Raw genomic sequence first — 18,981 nt, 5'->3', positions numbered from 1 at the left:
TATTTAGTGATTGTATTCAACTATGAATGAAATTTACTCTTTTTAAAATAAAAATTTAAAGATTCATGAAAAGTCACGCTTCAATATTTTTTCTTCTAGTGTTGGTAATCAATGATGATGGGGTTTGAAAATGTAGGTGCCAGATTTTAATTGCTGTCCAGAATTGACAATTTTTAATTTATAATTTTGCTCGTAATCAATTAACTTGATTTGGTAGTTAAATTTTTTTCTCAAGTTCTATGTAGTGTTTAAGAACTTTCTTCAAAGAAAAATTAATGACGGTATAAATGATTTTAGATATTTTTTCAATTTTTCTGAGCTATATTTTAATCATAAATGTGTTTATTAATGTTAGTTCTATGTGTTTTTTTTTTTTTTTTTTAGCTACAACAGAATCTTCTCCTGATAGTGCTCCTCTTTATAAATTAAAAAATGAAGAAGATGGTATGATTTGTATATTGATACGAATGGATGCTATATTAAATTACACATACACTTCAAAGTTAGGTGAACGACAGGTAAATGTTAATTAATATTTTTACATTTATTAAAAATGTACAATAATATCATATTATTTTGTACATTATTATTCTTTTACTACTAAAATAATAAACAGTTATATGTATTGTTTATATAAATGAATCTTTTTTTAGATGTATGTTTTATTAATAATAATACATTAGATTTGATCAAAAACATATAATTTCTTTGAAAAGGGAAATTTTGGTGGTTTATGCTGGCTAAGCTGCCCCTCATGGTAACTCATTATTGTCTTGGAAATTTAGTCCATCTCAAAAAATGGTATTATTTATTGAAACAAATTGATTGTTTGTTCCGTATATCTTAATATATTTTCTCGACAATAATTTAATTGGTAGCTCATTAGATAAGTTCCTTCATCTTGCAAAATTTTTCTTATACAATATCAAAGTTTTAAAACATTCACATCTAGGCTTAAACACAACCAGGTACATGTAAATTTGTTCAAAAGGAAAAATTAGATTTTAATTAAATAGATTTATTCTATGTACCTATTCTCGATGAGTTAATTCCAGTTTCTTCAAAATTAATCATATTTCTTTAGGATATTGAAATTTTCAGACAAATATACATAAATAATCAAAATTTGAAAACTGTATAGCCCTGTTTAAAAGAGATTTTGAAGTTTTAAACAACTTTTTTTTCTAACAATCATCTTGATGATACAATGTGAACTTGCAAAATTGTCATTACCTAACAGTTGAAAATTTCTATGACCTTCATTAGTTGGCTTAGTGTAGTCCATAATAAACCCTTTAGTGTGTTTTGTAATTCTCTATGTAATAGGTACAAATTTCTTTCAGGATCATTATGGGAATATAGTAATTCTGAATTACTAAAATATGTTAAATAACGTCTTTGCTTAAAAAGTCAAAGGTACATTTGATCAAGAAAATTTTTGAGCTCACTAAAATGAGGCTACAGCAGAGTTGATCCATATAAGCATGGCTGTAATACATTTTTCTGAAGGATACATATTTAACCTTTAGGTGATATTATTCATTCAAGTAGTACATATAACCACCTTTGTACACAGTTTTCAGTATTGATGTTTCATGTGCAACTGAATCTCTGCACCCTAACTCTATCAGGCTGGTGATACGGTGATGTGCATAGATTCCCTCAGTGCTGCCAATATCCCTCAGTGCTGACAACTTTATCCGCCACACCCCATCATCAAAGATATAAAGGATTTAATTTTAACTAAATACTGAAGGATCTGGAATTATTCCTGCAGCTATCATATGTTGAATTCTGGACCATTGTATCATGTACGGTGACATCTGGAGGAACTCTGGATAATTAAACTGGATATTACTATGTGGAACTCATCATACCAACCATCATGGAGAGATGAGGTGATATGAGAAGGTTACAAATTTGTCATTCTTTCTATTCACATGACCACAATGCACCATCATTATGTTCCTATTGTGAAGATCTAAATAAAATTAAATATATTATGTTATGGTGTTGAACTACTAATATATTTATAAAGCAATATAAATGAACCACTTAAATAAACAGCTTGGTGGACGGTGACGATTAGGTCATTGCATTGAATTTGTAAATGCTAAATGAATTTCAAAAATTTTGATTTGATGCAAACACAACCAGCACATTGTTACTCATTTGTTGTTAAGATGTTTAAGTTGTTGTAAACTAATTTAATTTTGTTTCTTTTCTTAATGTGTCAGCTTTATTTTTATTATTATTATTATTATAGCTGTTATTTTTACATTATGACTGCTCTTTCTTGTTACTAATAAAAACATACTTTATATATAATAATATTATCCTGTTTACAATGGTAAAGGCTCTGTATACCTCTATTACTGATTTTTTTTTTTTGAGGTAGTGCTAATGTTCATTGCTTTCTGTGTTTGAAACACCCCTACATAAAAAATTAAAATACAACTGGTTAACATCTTGAGGCTTTTTTCTGTGAGATTTCTAAAAGATGTTATGTATACTACAAAACCAATTTCACTGAATGATCAAATGAACTTACATAATGCTTGATGTGATCAATTAGCATATCCCAAAGGAAGTTCTACAGCATATATAATAATGGACATAACTCCAAGAAAGCGTTCAAAAATTGTTTCACTTCTTGAGCATACCAGTGTGACTCAATGACTCAAATGGACTAGTGACAGTGAATGTTATTTTAAAACAAGTTAAAGATTTGGTTCCTTTTCACCTCAAAGGAAAGGCTAACATGGCCATAAAAGAAAAACTACTCCAATACTGGATCATTTAATAGTGAGATAAAGTAAACTTGATCCAAAATTATCTATCGTGGACTTGAATCAAGAATTAGCAGCCAGTGGAACAGATTTACATGCAACAACTGTTAGATTCTGACTTCTTGAAGCTGGATGGAGAGCTTGCTGACCAGCTAAAGAGCTTTTAACACCAGCAATATGAAAAAAATAGGTCTAGTAAGTCAAAGCACATGTTAACTGGACAAAAGAAGGTTGAAACATTTTTTCTGTGAGTCACATTTTTATGCTCAGGACAAACAGTTTCATTTGTTTGAAAAGCATCAGGTGAAAGTACATCACCGGTTCATATCCAACAATTACTTAAACATCCTCAGAAAAATCATTCTCCAGAGAACCAGTTTGTAACCGCATACCAAGAATTTGGGGTTGTTTCACATCTGAAGGCCCTTGTTCATTACTTCCAATAGGTGGTATATTGAAAAGTGGTGGACATATCGAGATTCTGAAGGGAAGGGTTGTGATACAACTTCAAAACATTCCCGTAAGGAAATGGAGTGTTCCAAGATTTGGCACATGCCACTCTGCCAAAAAAGTGGAAAAATTTTTCAAAGAACAAAACAAAGTACTCCTGTGGCCAGACAACTCCCCAGACTTAAACCCAATTGAAAATATTTGGGTAGTAGTAAAAAATGAGTCTTAAAAATGATTATACCACAAAAAATGACCTCATTAAAGTAATAATTTCAGTATGGTTTCATGACAAAGAAATCAAAAAAATTAGTAGTACAGTTTTTGAATTGATGCCGAATTTTCTACATAATTGATTAAGAATAAAAGAGGACATATTAATTACTAGACATTAATAAATTGTACAGGTATGATTTTTTTTCTAAATAAAGTTATTTTTTATTAAATAACATCTGTGTTCAGATCAATTTGCATGCGGGAATTATTAAATAATTAATTAATTTTTATGTATAATATAGTAGTAAATTTTATCAGTAAAATATGATTCCTCTGTATTTCATTTTTAAAGCTAACAGATGTATCTGTTCAACTAACCTTTTGATAAGATGTAATGAAATGCTAATCCATGTAGCATTCTTTTAAATAAAATATACATAGTGTGTGTTTAGAACATTCGTTCTCAAACTGGACAATAATACCCCCTTGCAGGCACTGGAGGCCTTCAAAGGGAATGGTAGAAGGCCCACAGAAAATTGGCGGCGTTCAGGCAGTCTAGGAAGGCGATGGATGATTAAAAAAAAGGCAAAAATTATGTTTTCCTGATATTTCAAATTAAAATTAAATACCTACTAACTAGTAAAAAAATTAACTTACTAACTAGTACAAAAAATTAAAGAAATACCTATATTTTATGATAAAAAATGATTGTATTCATACTATTTTAATTTGCAACCAAATGGCTTAGCAGATAAATTTTAAAAAATTAAGCTTGAATACTCTACTTTTTGACAGTATATTTCAGATTTCAAAAATCATCAAATTAAAAAAAAGAAAATCAGTGAGAAGAAAAGTTTTAAAAATTTGAAAGTTTTTCTTCGTGTTTGATTGAGCCCATGGGGAAACAAATTTTTTTCACTTAACTGCATTAAAATCGTTTTAAAACTTCAGACTTTAGCTTTAATTGCTTTTTTGTATGTCTCTCTACAATTTTTTTGAAAAAAATTTTAATAAAAATACTTCAAAATATGATTAAATATGCATTTTAATTGCTCTCATTTAAAATGTAAGTTAACTCAGAAATATAATATGCCACGTTTAAAAACAATAATTTCAATTGCTGTTTTTAAGAGCATATCTTAAAAAACAGCACTTGCAATTATTATTTGTAACAGATGGTAAGTTTAAAAATTTTGGGGGGTGCTAGAAAATTGTTATTCCTAATGTGGGCAGTGGGCGAAAAAGTTTGAAAATCAATGGTTTAGAATAATGAATTGACTCTTGTTGTCCATTGTCAGGTTATGTCTACTGATCACTGTTCTGATATGCAGTATGATGAGGTAATTTGATATCACTACAGTACAACCTAAATGTTTGTTTCAGATATAAATAATGTTACACAAATCAGTAAAGTATTTTACCAGTACTTAAGAAGCACTTCTTTATATATAAATAATACAAAGAATGTTGCTTTGTACCTTCAAAACCTTTGTTATACAAAATAGCGAATATTCTCCCCTTAACCAGTTTAGAATATCAAAACCTTTGTTATACAAAATAGTGGATATTTTCCCCTTAGTCAGCCTATAATAAGGGAAGAATACCTTTTTTAGTATTTGAGTTAATCAAAAGTAATGTTTAACACTTTCACCATCCTTCTATTTAAATTTTTTTATTTAATTAAATTTAAGAAATTTAATTTGACATAAAATGACAAAATCATTAAAGTAATCATGAATTTTTCTGTTTTTAAGAATTTTTTTAGATTTCCACTGAATGACCTCCATTTTTCTAAGTCCTGAGCATCTTCTTTAAATTCCTTATAGCTTTCCCTCCAATGACTTCTAGCATCCCAGTATTCCTTTTTTCCTCTCTCTCCATTTTTCCTTGTATGACCATTCACTTGTAAGACAATTTCTACATATGGATATGTGCCAACAAAGATTTTTTCTCCTTATCTTTATAAAATTTTGCTCCTCTCCTACTCTTCTCAATACTCTCTCATTTATCACTTTATCTGTCTGTTTTATTTTCTCCTCCACAACCATATTTATAAACTAACCAAGTACCTCCTTCTTTTCCTTCTTTCTGACTATACACAATTCAAACCTATATGATAATACAGTCAAATAATATACAGAATTCAGACTCATATAATACACGTTGTAAACTGTTTTCTTAGTTCAAACATAATCCTTCTAATCATGAATCACTAAGAGTTGATAAATTAATTTTTAATAATTATTCCTTTTTTTTTTAAGGAAAAAGATCAGTATGTGCCAGATTCACCAGCAATATCTGGTGAATGTAATGATGATGACAGTAAGATAACTCTGACCTGGCAAAAAGATTTCCGTCTTACATTTAACTTTCGTAAGGTAAGAAAATTATCATTCTTTGATTGTAAGTCATTATTATAAGAAATTAACTGTAACTGAAAATTTTACACTGGAAAATGGAATACCACAGGGAAGTGTCCTAAGTGTTACCTTATTTGCCATTCCCATAAATAGTATAACAAACTGCATGCGAAAACCCTTTATGTCTTTATTTGTAGATGATTTTTCAATTCACTTAACATCTAGAACTTTGGCTACTAGTGAGAGGCTCTCTAAAATACAATAACCTGTTTAGAATTTTTGTGTAAAACAACTGGATTCACGTTTTCTCTGGACAAAACAAATGCATTTCCTTTTCACACTTGAGGGAAGATACTCACCCTCAACTGTTTTTACCTGGTGAACCATGCACACGGGTTAGATTTTTAGGAATGTGGTTTGATCAACGACTAACATGGACAACATATTTTAAGGGCTGAAGGTAAAATGTTTAATAAAAATGCTAGACATGCTGAGAGTTTTACGAATACTCGATGGGGAGCTGATCGAGTATGCATGTTGAGTTTCTATTGAGTTCTAGTCCGTTCCTCCTTGGACTAAGGCTCATATTAAAGCGCACCGAAATTATCCAATCTTTGCTGCAGTGTTCTCTAACCAATATCTGAATCGATACCAGGAACAGCTGAGATCTATTGCTCAGCTAGGCATCAGAGCTCAGTATCTTTTCTTAGCACTAAATATACAATTACCTCCAGTTCTTACTGCTGCTCCATGTTATTACCCCCCTTGGCGGCCTTCTCTTGTTAATTATTGCTTTGGTCTTTGTTGAGAAAAATTCTGTAATATTATAAATAGCATGAATCCTGATGCTATAGTTTATACAGACAGCTCTAAAAATGTTAATTCTGTTGGTTGTTTTTTTGTGGTTAGCGACAGAACAGACATGTTTGGCCTTCCCAGCATCATCAGTATTTTCATTGCAAAGCTGTAAATAAGGCCTTAAATATAATTATCCCAACATTTTAACATGTATGTGTCTGCTCAGATTCCATGAGTGCCTTACAGGCGATTATTGACATGTTCTACGACACCCTATTGTCTGTGAGATTCAGTGTGTTATTTTGCAAATGACTCAATGTAATACAACTGTGAGCTTCTGCTGGATCCCCAGCCATATTGAAATTTCAGGCTATGAGCACGTCAATAGTGTGGCAAAAGAGACTTGCTTCCAGCCTCCTTTCACCAATCGGGTTGTTTTGAACAATCTTGTATGTTTTCTGAGGAGGGTGGTTCATGATGAGTGGCAAAGTAAATGGAATGCTACCATCAACAATAAACTTGGTCCAGTTAAGAACACTGTGTCACAATGGAGCCCCATCAAGAACCGTTAAAGTAAGAACCGTCAAGGGGAGGTTATTATTTGCTGTTTGTAAATAGAGGACACTAGGCTCGGCTCACATGGATATCTGATTACTCAAACAGATGCATTTGTTTGTACTCACTGCGACTGCCTACTAACGTTGCATCACATCTTTCTGGATTGTATCTGTTATGCAGTATTGCATCACAAGTTTAAACTAGTGGCTAACATGCGAATTACGCTAGGGGTTAATGAAATGATGTCATCTTATGTTTTACATTTTCTTAGGGCCTTCCATTTATATTCAAATAATTTAGCTTTTTGTGGTGTATTTCGGTTATTTATGCCATTTGCTGAATAGCAGATGGTAATTTTGTTATTTTAATTGAGATTACAATATTTTTTTTTAGTTTTATCTTGCTTTTAGCATATGTTACAGGTTTTTGTACTTATAGGATGTATTTCTACATCGCTGGGTTTTAGTTTTTAATTGTAATTTTTTAACATTTATTTATTTAAAACATAAATATCATATCTGGAAGCTGACAACGACACTTCATTGTGCATCCAGGAGAAAAAAAAAATGTTATGTGTGGGATGCAATTTAACGAGTATATTTAATTAATTTAAATAAAAAATAATATATTTATTTTAACCACAATTTGATCACTTCCATCTAAATTTTCAACAACTTTCCAATCTGATTTATGTGCTATGGTGGTACTGGCAAAAGCTAAATCGATGCAGGATGAAGAACCATCCCTGGCATTAAAGAAGATTCCTGTGTAGTATTTAATAATACAGGATCTGAATTTGTAGGAAAAAGTGATCTACCTGCAGGGTCCAAATGATTGGATCCCCAAAGGGAGTTATGAGCATTGAAAGCCCCTATAAAGACGACAGGAAGGGGCAATTGTTCTATTAGATTCTCTCCAATTAAACTTAGGAAGATATACATTACATATGTTGACTGGGTGGTGAATGTGTATAACTTACATAATGCATAATTCAGTGCAAAAATGAATTTCTTTGAAAACACAGCGAGTTGCTGAAAAGATGGCAACTCCTGTTGATCTCTAATTAGCTGCTTGATCAAGCCTAAATATGTTGTACTCTTTCAATCTCAAAGTATTACTATTCCATAAATGTGTAAGCATAAAGGATTTAATTCACTAACTAATAGCTGTAACTCATTCTCATTTGACAGTATCCATTGTTGTTTCATTGCAGGACTGACTCATTTACATAGACCATTTTGCAACATAAGTGGCAAATACTTTCTTGGTTTTCCTTTCAGCCAGCCTTTCTTTTACCTTGATTTGCTCACATTCATGATATCACTAAGGTCAGAGTGGTCACTGACAGTAATGATCCTAGCTCTGTTTAGCTCTGTTAGCTTTGTTTTATGAAATCCTCCTGCTGAAGTTGGGGGATGTCGCAGCCACTGGCAGTTACATGATGCTGCATCACTCTTACTGGATGTGACTGCAGTGGCAGTCTCAGGTGGTGACTCCACCTATGTTGGCAGAGGTTATGTGGATCGTCTAATGTGATAACAATTTTTTGACATACCTGTAACTTGCCCTGTGCTGTTCTCTTTGCAAATCTCCGCTAAATATTTTTCTATGAAATTTGTTACCACTGGCATCAGTACTTTTACTCTATGAGCAGTTGAGATGTAGTTTTAGCTGTCTGAGCATAATTTAGCTTTCCTGCATTATTTGAGCAGACAACTCTTCTGGCCTCGAAATAGCTGACTTTCTGCAAGGACTTCACTATTTGTATTGGTACTACTTTGTACTACTGTTTAGAACAGTGTGTCCATAGTGGAAACATTGAAAGCACTGTATTGGTGGAGGTAACAAAGTTCAAAGACTTAACCTGTGTATATCAACTTTTATTTTCTCTGCTAAGACTACGATTAAAAGTCAGCATATGAGATGCAGAAGGAATTAGTTGTCCATCTCATCTCACTGTGAGCCTCTTACAGATAGTGATCCCTTGAGAAGCTAGTTCTTGAATGATTTCCTCCTCACTGCAATTCAACAAATCTTGATAGACAACAACACTCTTGGTGATGTTCGGGGTGTCATGGGGATTTACTACAACATCAATGTTACCAGTTTTTTTTTATTTCTATTAGCTTCTTATTTTGAAGATCTGTCAACGTTTCTATAAGCAAACTAGCTGATGTTTCCGAATATTTTTAATGGCAGATCCACCACAAAAGTTTATTGACTTCTCAATCAAAAAAGGAGTGACTCAAAATTTTCCTCTGTTTTTTTGACAGTAAAGTATTTTGGTTCAACAATTACATTATTTGTTTGGAAGAGCTGATCAGGATCCACAACTGTTGTCTTTCTTCTCTTCACCCTGCTGGGAAGGCTTTTTACTGAACGAGAGTTTCTAAGAGGTTCCCCAACTCTGTTTCTATTCAAATCCCACAAGTACCAGGGAAAAGTCAAACCAATGCAGCAGAACTCACACATTCTGCAGCTGGGGCATATATTTACAACAGGGTGCCCTGGTGTTCTTAGGCTATCGTTCACAACTCACTAATTTAGTCATTAAGGTGGCTCCAAATTATGGTGTGTTTTTAGGCTAAAACATACAAACGAGCACTGCCTTGTTTGGTCCATGGGTGAATTTTATTTTACACCTACCCAGCATATCTACTGAGCAATCCCCAATCTGCCATCTGGAGATGTGACCAATGGGGGACAGGCAACCCCACACAGGATAATTATTATTGTTATTGCCATTGTCATCATTGTCTTCACTGCCCCTGTTCTCATCTGGTTTTCTAAATCAGAGTAAGATTGACTGGAAGAACCACATTTCAGCAATTACACTGCAAGATATAAGACAGTGTTATCAGTATTATTATTGACCACTGATCACCTTCCTCACTATATTTGTTGCCTCTAGTATTACAGTCTTTTTCAACAGTTGTATTATCCCATGGTGTCCTAATCACTCAAATTGTTTTGTGATACTCTGGAATTTCCTGCACTCCTCAAATTATTATCAGAACTATAACTCCAATTTTTAATGGGGTTGCAATAGATCTTATTTGACAGAAAATGTACTTATCAAAAAATGCACATATATAATAATCATTTTCCTTCTATGCCCTTCAGAACGCTAAGCCACGTTATAACAGCTAATACACTTACTTTTGAATATTCACTAAAGCCAAGTCATAGCTTATGTAGCTGTCAATACTTCTAAAAACTTTGAAAATGTGGCTGCTCATCTAGTGAACTCATGAACACATATTCTTTCTTCTTGTACTCTTGTGAAAGATAAAAAAATATCTAAAGTGAATTGTATGTAATAGCATGTACTCTGTCAAACCAGACAGTATAACTACTTTTGTGATTCATATCATAACACTTAAAACCTAATAGAAAGGAGAACCTTATTATGCTTTTGTTGCCATTCTTAGTAAAATTACCTAACCATTTATAATATGAACTCTACATTACATGATACCGTTGTATGATATGTAATACAGAATAAACATTTTCTTCTAGTGGTAACTTATTGTTATTTCACATTTCTCAGTTATTTCTGTTGTTCATGTGGATCTTCTCAGCTCAATACTCAACAATTATGGTAATTCATGACTCCATGAATATGTTGCTTCATATTATTTAAGTCATGTTATGTTACCATTTAAGTCAAGTGTTAATTACAATTGAATTTGAAGATATATCTACAATTCTGTGAATTCATAGAAATAGTATTATTGTATGACATAAAGATCAGTTAAGTTACAGTAGAAAATACTTTCTTTATTTGTTTTTATCTTAATAAGACAATATTCCTTGTAATTATTGTTTTCAATTAAGGTACTAGATGAGAGTTTCTATATAGTTTGTTTGCCACAGGTAAAAAAATCTAGTAACAGCCTGTATAACATGCAGGAATTTCAAAATAATCTGTTCACAAATGCCCAGTTAACAGCTGAACAGTTATACAAATAACTATGTTTAGTTCCAGTTTATGGAATAAAGTATTCTAATTTATTTAAAGTAATAAGAATTGAAAAATATATAATTTCTGATTTAATTATGAATTTGAAATTAACAGCATGTTTATAGATGGCTTTAAAGCCATTGTAGTTATTTGTAAAATAGTTGATGTCTTTGAATGCATCTTGCTGACATGTAGGTAATGAATTTTTAATTACAAAGAAAGTATTACAAAAGCTAGGGATCAACTCTGGTATTTCCACTACATCAATCTGTTAATAAGAAAGTGAAAGTGTAACTAAAAGATTTAGTTAATTTAAATTAATATGTAAAGAGTACTAATAAGTTACTGATAAATTATTTTTGTTTCCAGACACCAGGAGGTGAGAGATGGTTTGTGGAATCTGTAGAATTAAAAGTGGATTCTTCTAATCGTTTCTTTGAGCACTTTAAAGATAAAGGTAATGTATTTATACTTTGCCTTCAGTATCTTACTGGTAAGACGCTTCTACATTCTTTATTTTAATAACATTAATTTCATCTCTTACTACTTTGTTACAATATATTAATATAATTTCATAAAATTTAGGTACACCTGGCTAGATAGAAAATTTGCTTGATAGAAATTGTTATATTATTGATGAGGGTCCTTGTCTCCAATTTCCATTTCTATAAATTTTATGTTTTTATTTCTGTAAAAGTCAGCACTAAAGATATCATTAAACAGTATGGTCTTTCTCATAAGTAACTACAAGAAAGTGTTAGACATGGAATAATGGTCTTCATTTTCAAAATGTTATTTTGTAGTTTGTTTAGTAAGAAAAAATTGCTAAATAAATACATCATAGTTTTCCTAATCTAATCTTTAGTTGAATAAATACTTAATTTAAAACAGAAACTGTTAACTAGAATCTTTAATTATTATTTATTGTGACCTTTCAGCCTATCACTATTGAGTAATTCATAAACTTGCTAGGCTTGTAGCCGTGTTTTATGCATTGTATTTTCCAAAGAATAAAAATAAAGATAATGGTTATAATAAATGACTAATGGTTTATTGTAATGGTTACCTTTAAAAAATCCTGATTTTGGGCAAGGTAATTTCAAATTATGCCAGAAAATTCATAATATTTGAAGGAAAATGTTAAAGAGAAGTTTGTATTGTTGGATAGTTTTCAGTACATATTCAATATCATACTACGTTTTAGTTGTATTATTATACTATTCCTTACATCACCTTCCTTTAAAGTGCAGAAACATATCCTGTAAAACAGAAAAATGTCTGATTTTAAGAACATAATTTTTGAGAAAAATATTTTTATAGTTTAATTTTAAAAACTTTTAATATTTAAAGTTATTTAATAATAGTTTAATTTTTAATAGTGAAACAGTGATTCTAAAAAGATGGGACTATTCTTACTTTTTGATGATTTCCATCAGACACTATATACCTTAGGTACACGTACCTTAGGTTGCATGTACTTTTGTATTCATAACTGTGTAATGTAATTACATAAGCATGACCAATTACAAAGCTATGGAGGTGAATTTCACTTTCTACGTGTTTCATTTAACATTTGAAGTAAACCACAAATTTCTCATTTTTGAAATGAGTTTCTAATAAAAATCATATAATTTTAAAATAGCATTAATACATATGCTAATTTTTCAGTGTTGATACACTGAACTTTTCAGATATCATGTTGTATTTTCTACATTCTGTATATAATTTAATCTATACATGTAAACAGCATCAATTTTTAATATGATTTTTTAGGTAAAGAGTTTGTCTTATCATCAAAGTACAAGCAAAGGACTTTATTATTTCCAACACCAGTTGGACAGGCATATACATGCCACAAAGAATTAAAACTGATTCTATCTAATCCATCAACTGATTTAACAGCAAGGTTATACTTCCTAGAATTTAAAATTGAGCCTTTTATCTTTAAAAATGATGATTTTGGACAAGGTAAGTTCAATTTATTTAAAATTATCAATAGAATTTAGCATAAACTTTAGAATCTTTATATCATAAATTTGTTAATATATATTTAAACCTTTTACCAAGGCAGGTGACACCACCTTATCCTCTCCAAGCAACTCACTTCATTAAGGGAGGGCATTCCCCCTCCATCATATTAGGGTCCCATCAGGGACGTTCTTGCCAGACTGAAAAGTATAGCACTGAAAGGCCTCCTGATAAAGTCCTGGAACGGGCTTTGTGCCCGTTTCAGAAATGGAATTGTGCTGGGGAAAAATGTAATATTTTGCAATTTTCTCAAAGGCAACCCAGTATTATATTAAAGATTCATTATCTAAAAAAATGGAACGCAAAAAAAATCCATCCATTCTTAAACAAAAAAGTCTAATATATTAGACTTTATATACCAATTAATAAAAATATTAAAAGCAAGGGGCTAATGTCCAGGCTCTACAAAATAGTAGTGGGATTTATCTTCCCTGATATGCTTGTGTTCTTTTCTGACAGGTCACATCATCTGTCAATACCATGAACAGGTATAACAGATGAGAATGTCTTATTTTGTCATTGGGACTGCTTTTACAAATAAATTCTGGCAGTGAATCCAAACTGTTTGAAAGAAGTGGTTAATACAAGGATATAAAAAGGTGCACATATTTTGATTTAATTACTGTATTTTCATGTACTTTTACATGTTTAACTCACTAGAATAAAAAATTACTACTTTATAGTAGCTATTTTGTCTGACATTAATTGCTTTTTATTCCATGGTAGTAATATTTATATTACACATCATAAATATAAAATGGTATTTACTATAATTTGTAAATTACACTGGATTTTATATTAATATAAACACCACAATACCATGATTGAGAAATATTTTCATTACCATGTAAGTTTTTTTATGTAAGTGATTGTAATAGACAGTTTTGTTTAGGAACAGCTTGATAAATTGGTTCTCCATAACAAAGCATTTCACACTTAAGAAACTACACGCAATATACTTGTAGTTCGTAATGTTTTTACTTCTTCAATCTCAGATATGAATTTATTCACATTGGAAGATTTAAAAAAATGACATAGCTGTATAAAAAACTGAATATTGAAATAAGGTATTGGTATTTGCATCAATTGGTGTTAATTAGATACATACCTCACTGAAACTACCAAATTAGTTATTATTAAATTAATAATTTCTGTTTGAACTCCTTGCAGGAGTTGTAAGACCCTTTTGTCATTTATTGCACTTTGAAGCCCAGGAATGTAATGTCCTGTAAATTATTTTTTAAAGATATGTTGGTTTTACAACTATAAATATTATTACATTCATTGCACTTAATTTTGTATATTTCTCTTAAGTTCTCTCTATTACTTTTATTATTATCGTCATTTTTTAAACATTTTATAATGTGATTGTTTGGTTTATATGCTTTTTTATATTTATCTTTATCATAGATGTTTCATAATCTTTTCTGTTATTTTATTTGTGTAACTGTATTTCTGGTATAAACTGTTATTAATTTTATGTTATTTTTTTATTGTATTTTAGTATAATTATCTTAGTATTTGTTATTCTTCTTTTTATAGATTTTTCTATAATTTCATCATCAAAACCATTAATTATTGCTATTTGTTTTATTTCATTTTTTAATTTTTTTTCAGTTTATTTTTATTGTTTTTTGTATAATGAAAATATCATGTTTTCAATGTATTAATCTTTTATGATCACAGGTGGTTAGAATTTAAATGTATTGTAATGTTATTTGTTGTGGGTTTTCTGTAAAATGATGTTTCTATTATATTGTTTTGTTTAATTTGATTTCAATATCTAAAAAAAATATTTTTCTGTTATTCATTATTCTTTATGTAAATTTTTAATTCTTATTGTAATTGTTAAGTTTATTTATAAATGCTCATAATTTATAGTTGAGTTGTATATAACTAAAATATCATCTACATATCTTATCCATAATAATATTTGATGTGTATTTAAGACACCACAACTATCTTCTTTTCAAAATCTTGTGCAAAGATTTCAGACATAATAACATATAAAGATGATCCCATTGACAAGTCTTCTGTTTGTAATTATCAATTATTCTCAAACTAAAAGTACTTTTGAAGACTTATATTTCTTATAATAGTTTCATTTAATCTATTTTTTATTATTTCTATTGTCTTATCTGTTTGTATATTAGGGTATATGTTAGTGAAATCATAACTTAACATTTTTTATATAAGATAAGATCATCTTTATTCTAATTATTAAAGCTATGAAATGTGCAGTTGCTGTTTTAAAATTTATTGAAGGTCTTACATGATTATTTATTTAATGTAATTTTTGGTAGTCCAGTGAGTTTTGAGGGTGATGGTATTAGGGATATAATCTTGTATGGTAATTTAATTTATCCTAATTAGTTATCGGTTCATATTTAATCTTTTACAATTCTTAAATATTTGTTTGTTAGGTGTTTTATTTTTTTTCAAATTATTTCCTTCAATGTAATTATACTTTGTATTTGTCTTTGTGCTTATAATTGGTCTATTAGTCTTGTCTGATTTTAATAATATTGAATCGTATCATGAAATTTATTTTTTAGTCTGATAACCTCATATTTTGAAATAATTTATTTATTATATATAAATATATATATATTACTGATTTTTTTTTAATTTTTATTATGACTAATTTTATTTTTTATTTGATTCTTATCTAATTTATCCATTTCATTAATATTACAGTCAAAATCAATTGTATTGTTCTTCATTATATTACACTTATTACCATCATTTAAATTAAACTTGAAAGCATTTGTAAATATTAATTTACCCTTATTATCAAAAAATATATCAGTAAAATTTTAAAAATTGTTACTTGATTCTGTTTTTTTTTTTTGTTTTTGATAATTATAATTACTGTTATGAGAATTAGATTTGTTAAAATTCTTATGTGATAAGTTTTGATGGTTTATATTTCATATGATATTAAATAAATATATATATTTAAATTCTATTAATATAAAGCACCAAATACATAATATTGAGATAAGACATATCTTATCCATATATTTTTAATATCTTCATTTAATGTACAATTAAAAAAATGAATTCAATCATGACTGAGGATGCAGATTCCTGTGAAAGTACTATCATGATAAAATTAAGGTAAGATATGTCTTATCTCAATATTCTGTACTAGATGGTTTTTATTAACAGAAGTTAAAATATAATTTAACAGTACAGAGGAATAATATGAATATTAAGAAGATAATTTCAATAAAATAATGTATATTTATGTACAAAAGGTTTGTCCCAAAAGTAAGTGTACTGATTTTCCTACAGATAAACAGGTAATTTAAAATATCCTTGATGTATAACAGCGCATAGGTAGACTTGGCTGCATGTGCATACTTGTTTCAACTGGATCAGTTCAGTCAGTCATATGCTACTGCTTTTCATGTATTATCATGTTTTATAACCTCATTATGTTTGCTATGTTGGAAAATATTGAACAATGTTACGCTATCAAATTTCGTGTGAAACTCAACAAGTCTGCCACAGAAACATTTGATTCTTTAACCAAAACTTATGGAGATCTCACTCTATCGAGAACTATGGATTTTAAGTGGCACAAAGCTTTCAAAGAGGGCTGATAAAATGTTGAATACAACCCTCATTCTAGAAGACCAACCTCGTCAACAAATGATGAAAATGTTGAAGTGGTGCAAACTGTGCATTGGGCACAAAGAATTTTTACCACCAGGACAGACAATTAATATATATATATCAAGACATATATATTAGACAATTAATATCCTCTTTTACAAAGATGTTTTGGAAAGGTTTCAAAAATGGGTCCAGCGAGTCCGAATGGACATTGCACATGACTGGGTGCTGCACCATGATAACATACCAGCTCACACTTCACTTACAATTTAGAATTTCTGGCAAAGAGAAACACTACCCTACTTCCACAGCCTCCCTACAGCCCAGTTCTAGCTACGTCTGATTTCTACCTCTTCACTAAGTTGAAATTGAAGTTGAAGGGTCATCATTTTGGGATGATGGAAAACATAAAAAAAAACTATAACCGATGAGCTACACACACTTAAGGAGAATGACTTCTAGTACTGCTGAGAACAATGGAAGAAACATTGGAACCGCTCTGTAACTTCCCAAGGGTCATACTTCAAAGGAGATAACTTGTAATTTCAGTAAAGTCAATATATAATTAAATAAACAATCAGTACACTTAATTTTAGGACAAACCTTGCAAAAATATGTATATATATATTCTGTATTGTTTGTTTGTGTGTGTGTGTGTGTGTGTGTGTGTGTGTGTGTGTGTGTGTGTGTGTGTGTGTGTGTGTGTGTGTGTGTGTGTATGTGTGGAGTGAAATTTTCAGTTTGTTTCCCTTTTATTTTGACATCTATTTATGCCATTTTTTAAGTATTTTTAAATTAAAACAAAAACAAAACTCTTTAATCTTAACAGATGTAATAGTTACATATGATAGGCTCCCATGAGTATGGTTATAATAGTTCCTCTAGAGTGGACTGTGAGTAAAATATGACATTTTGCTCACATGCTATTCATTAATTGCCAACTGCAACCTTGATGACCCTCAGTGTAGAGCCTTAGACAGAAGATTAAAGTATTAATCTTTACTTATCTTAACTTTAGTGAAAAAACACTTTTCCAAGGGAACTGCTGGTATATATTTCCTATATAATATTTAGTTCCTTCATCCTTTTCTAATTTGTTTGTATTTCAGAACATAGTAAAAATTTTTAAAACTATTATATCATCCAAAGAAATAGAAATTGAAATGGTTTCTTCATTTGATGTAATTTTATAAGTCCCATAATTAATTTTTATTAGTATAGTATATCACATGAAATTTTGAAGTACATACTGCTTGTGAAAATGGTTATATTTTATTTTAAATACATTTTTATTATCTTACATTATTTCATAATTCATGTTTTATTTTTTATAGAGTATAAGTGTTCTAATCTGGGGGCTGGTCCATACCGTAGTGAGACGGCACCACTTATTGTCGGAAGCACTCTTGCCTTCATGTGTTTAGCAACAGTTACAGGTTATGGTATTTTCCGGTATTTTAAGATTAAAAAAGTTCAGTATGATACAATGGAGTAAAAAGGTTAATTGTTTTACTTTCAAATTAAAACTTGATATTTTGAGAAAAAGATTATTTATTCTGCTAGGTTCCTGCAATCATATTATGTGCGTGTATATATATATATATATATATATATATATATATATATAAAATGATAATTGTCTGCAATAACATATTTTATTTGTTGTTACTCTTCTAAGAAGAAATTTGATGAAAATGTAATGTTAAAATTTGTTGTAGGAAATGTTGTCAAAATATTATTAAAAGAAACATATTAATAGTATTTTAAAAATTAGAACCAACAAAATTGTAAGATTCTGCTGTACTTATTTAATTTTTTAAGCATAAATTTACAAGTATTCATATTAAATATAAGTACAATTACTTTACATTTTCTTTCCTTATAATATACCAAGAAATTTTTGTGTCAATAAAAAAATATCTCCGATTATAGGTATAAGGATTGGAAGATGATTTTAATTTTTAGCCTTCAGTTGGTGAGGACACGTTTCTCCAACACATATAGTGAGGTGATATCATTTTGACACCTATTAATTTTTTGTTACTTTTTACGTCATTTTTAAGTAAATTTTTAATTTTAGTTATTGTTAAATACCTTTAATACTTTAAACCACTTTTTATATAATAATGACACAAAAGAACATAAGAGATTGAGGGGTAAATCAGTTCTAATTTACAACCAACGAACCTAAATAAACAAA

The 18,981-nt window shown here is 29.8% G+C and overlaps 1 protein-coding gene across 1 annotated transcript in view; it reads left to right on the top strand.

Moving 5' to 3' along the window:
- Nucleotides 1-18,417, top strand: part of LOC142320287 (lysosome-associated membrane glycoprotein 5) — a 31,736-nt gene extending 13,319 nt beyond the window's left edge. Inside the window, exons 4-8 of the mRNA XM_075357987.1 lie at nucleotides 385-518; nucleotides 5,714-5,830; nucleotides 11,502-11,589; nucleotides 12,906-13,100; nucleotides 18,116-18,417. Of these exons, the coding sequence (XP_075214102.1) occupies nucleotides 385-518; nucleotides 5,714-5,830; nucleotides 11,502-11,589; nucleotides 12,906-13,100; nucleotides 18,116-18,276 (695 nt within the window). The 3' untranslated portion in view covers nucleotides 18,277-18,417. The remainder of the gene's footprint in view (nucleotides 1-384; nucleotides 519-5,713; nucleotides 5,831-11,501; nucleotides 11,590-12,905; nucleotides 13,101-18,115) is intronic.
- The last annotated feature ends 564 nt before the right edge of the window (nucleotides 18,418-18,981 follow it).

The sequence above is a fragment of the Lycorma delicatula genome, chromosome 2, assembly GCF_047948215.1.
Source record: "Lycorma delicatula isolate Av1 chromosome 2, ASM4794821v1, whole genome shotgun sequence".
Lineage (NCBI taxonomy): Eukaryota > Metazoa > Arthropoda > Insecta > Hemiptera > Fulgoridae > Lycorma > Lycorma delicatula.
Note: the sequence above shows the minus strand (reverse complement) of the source record. Positions and strands in the feature narration are given on the sequence as shown.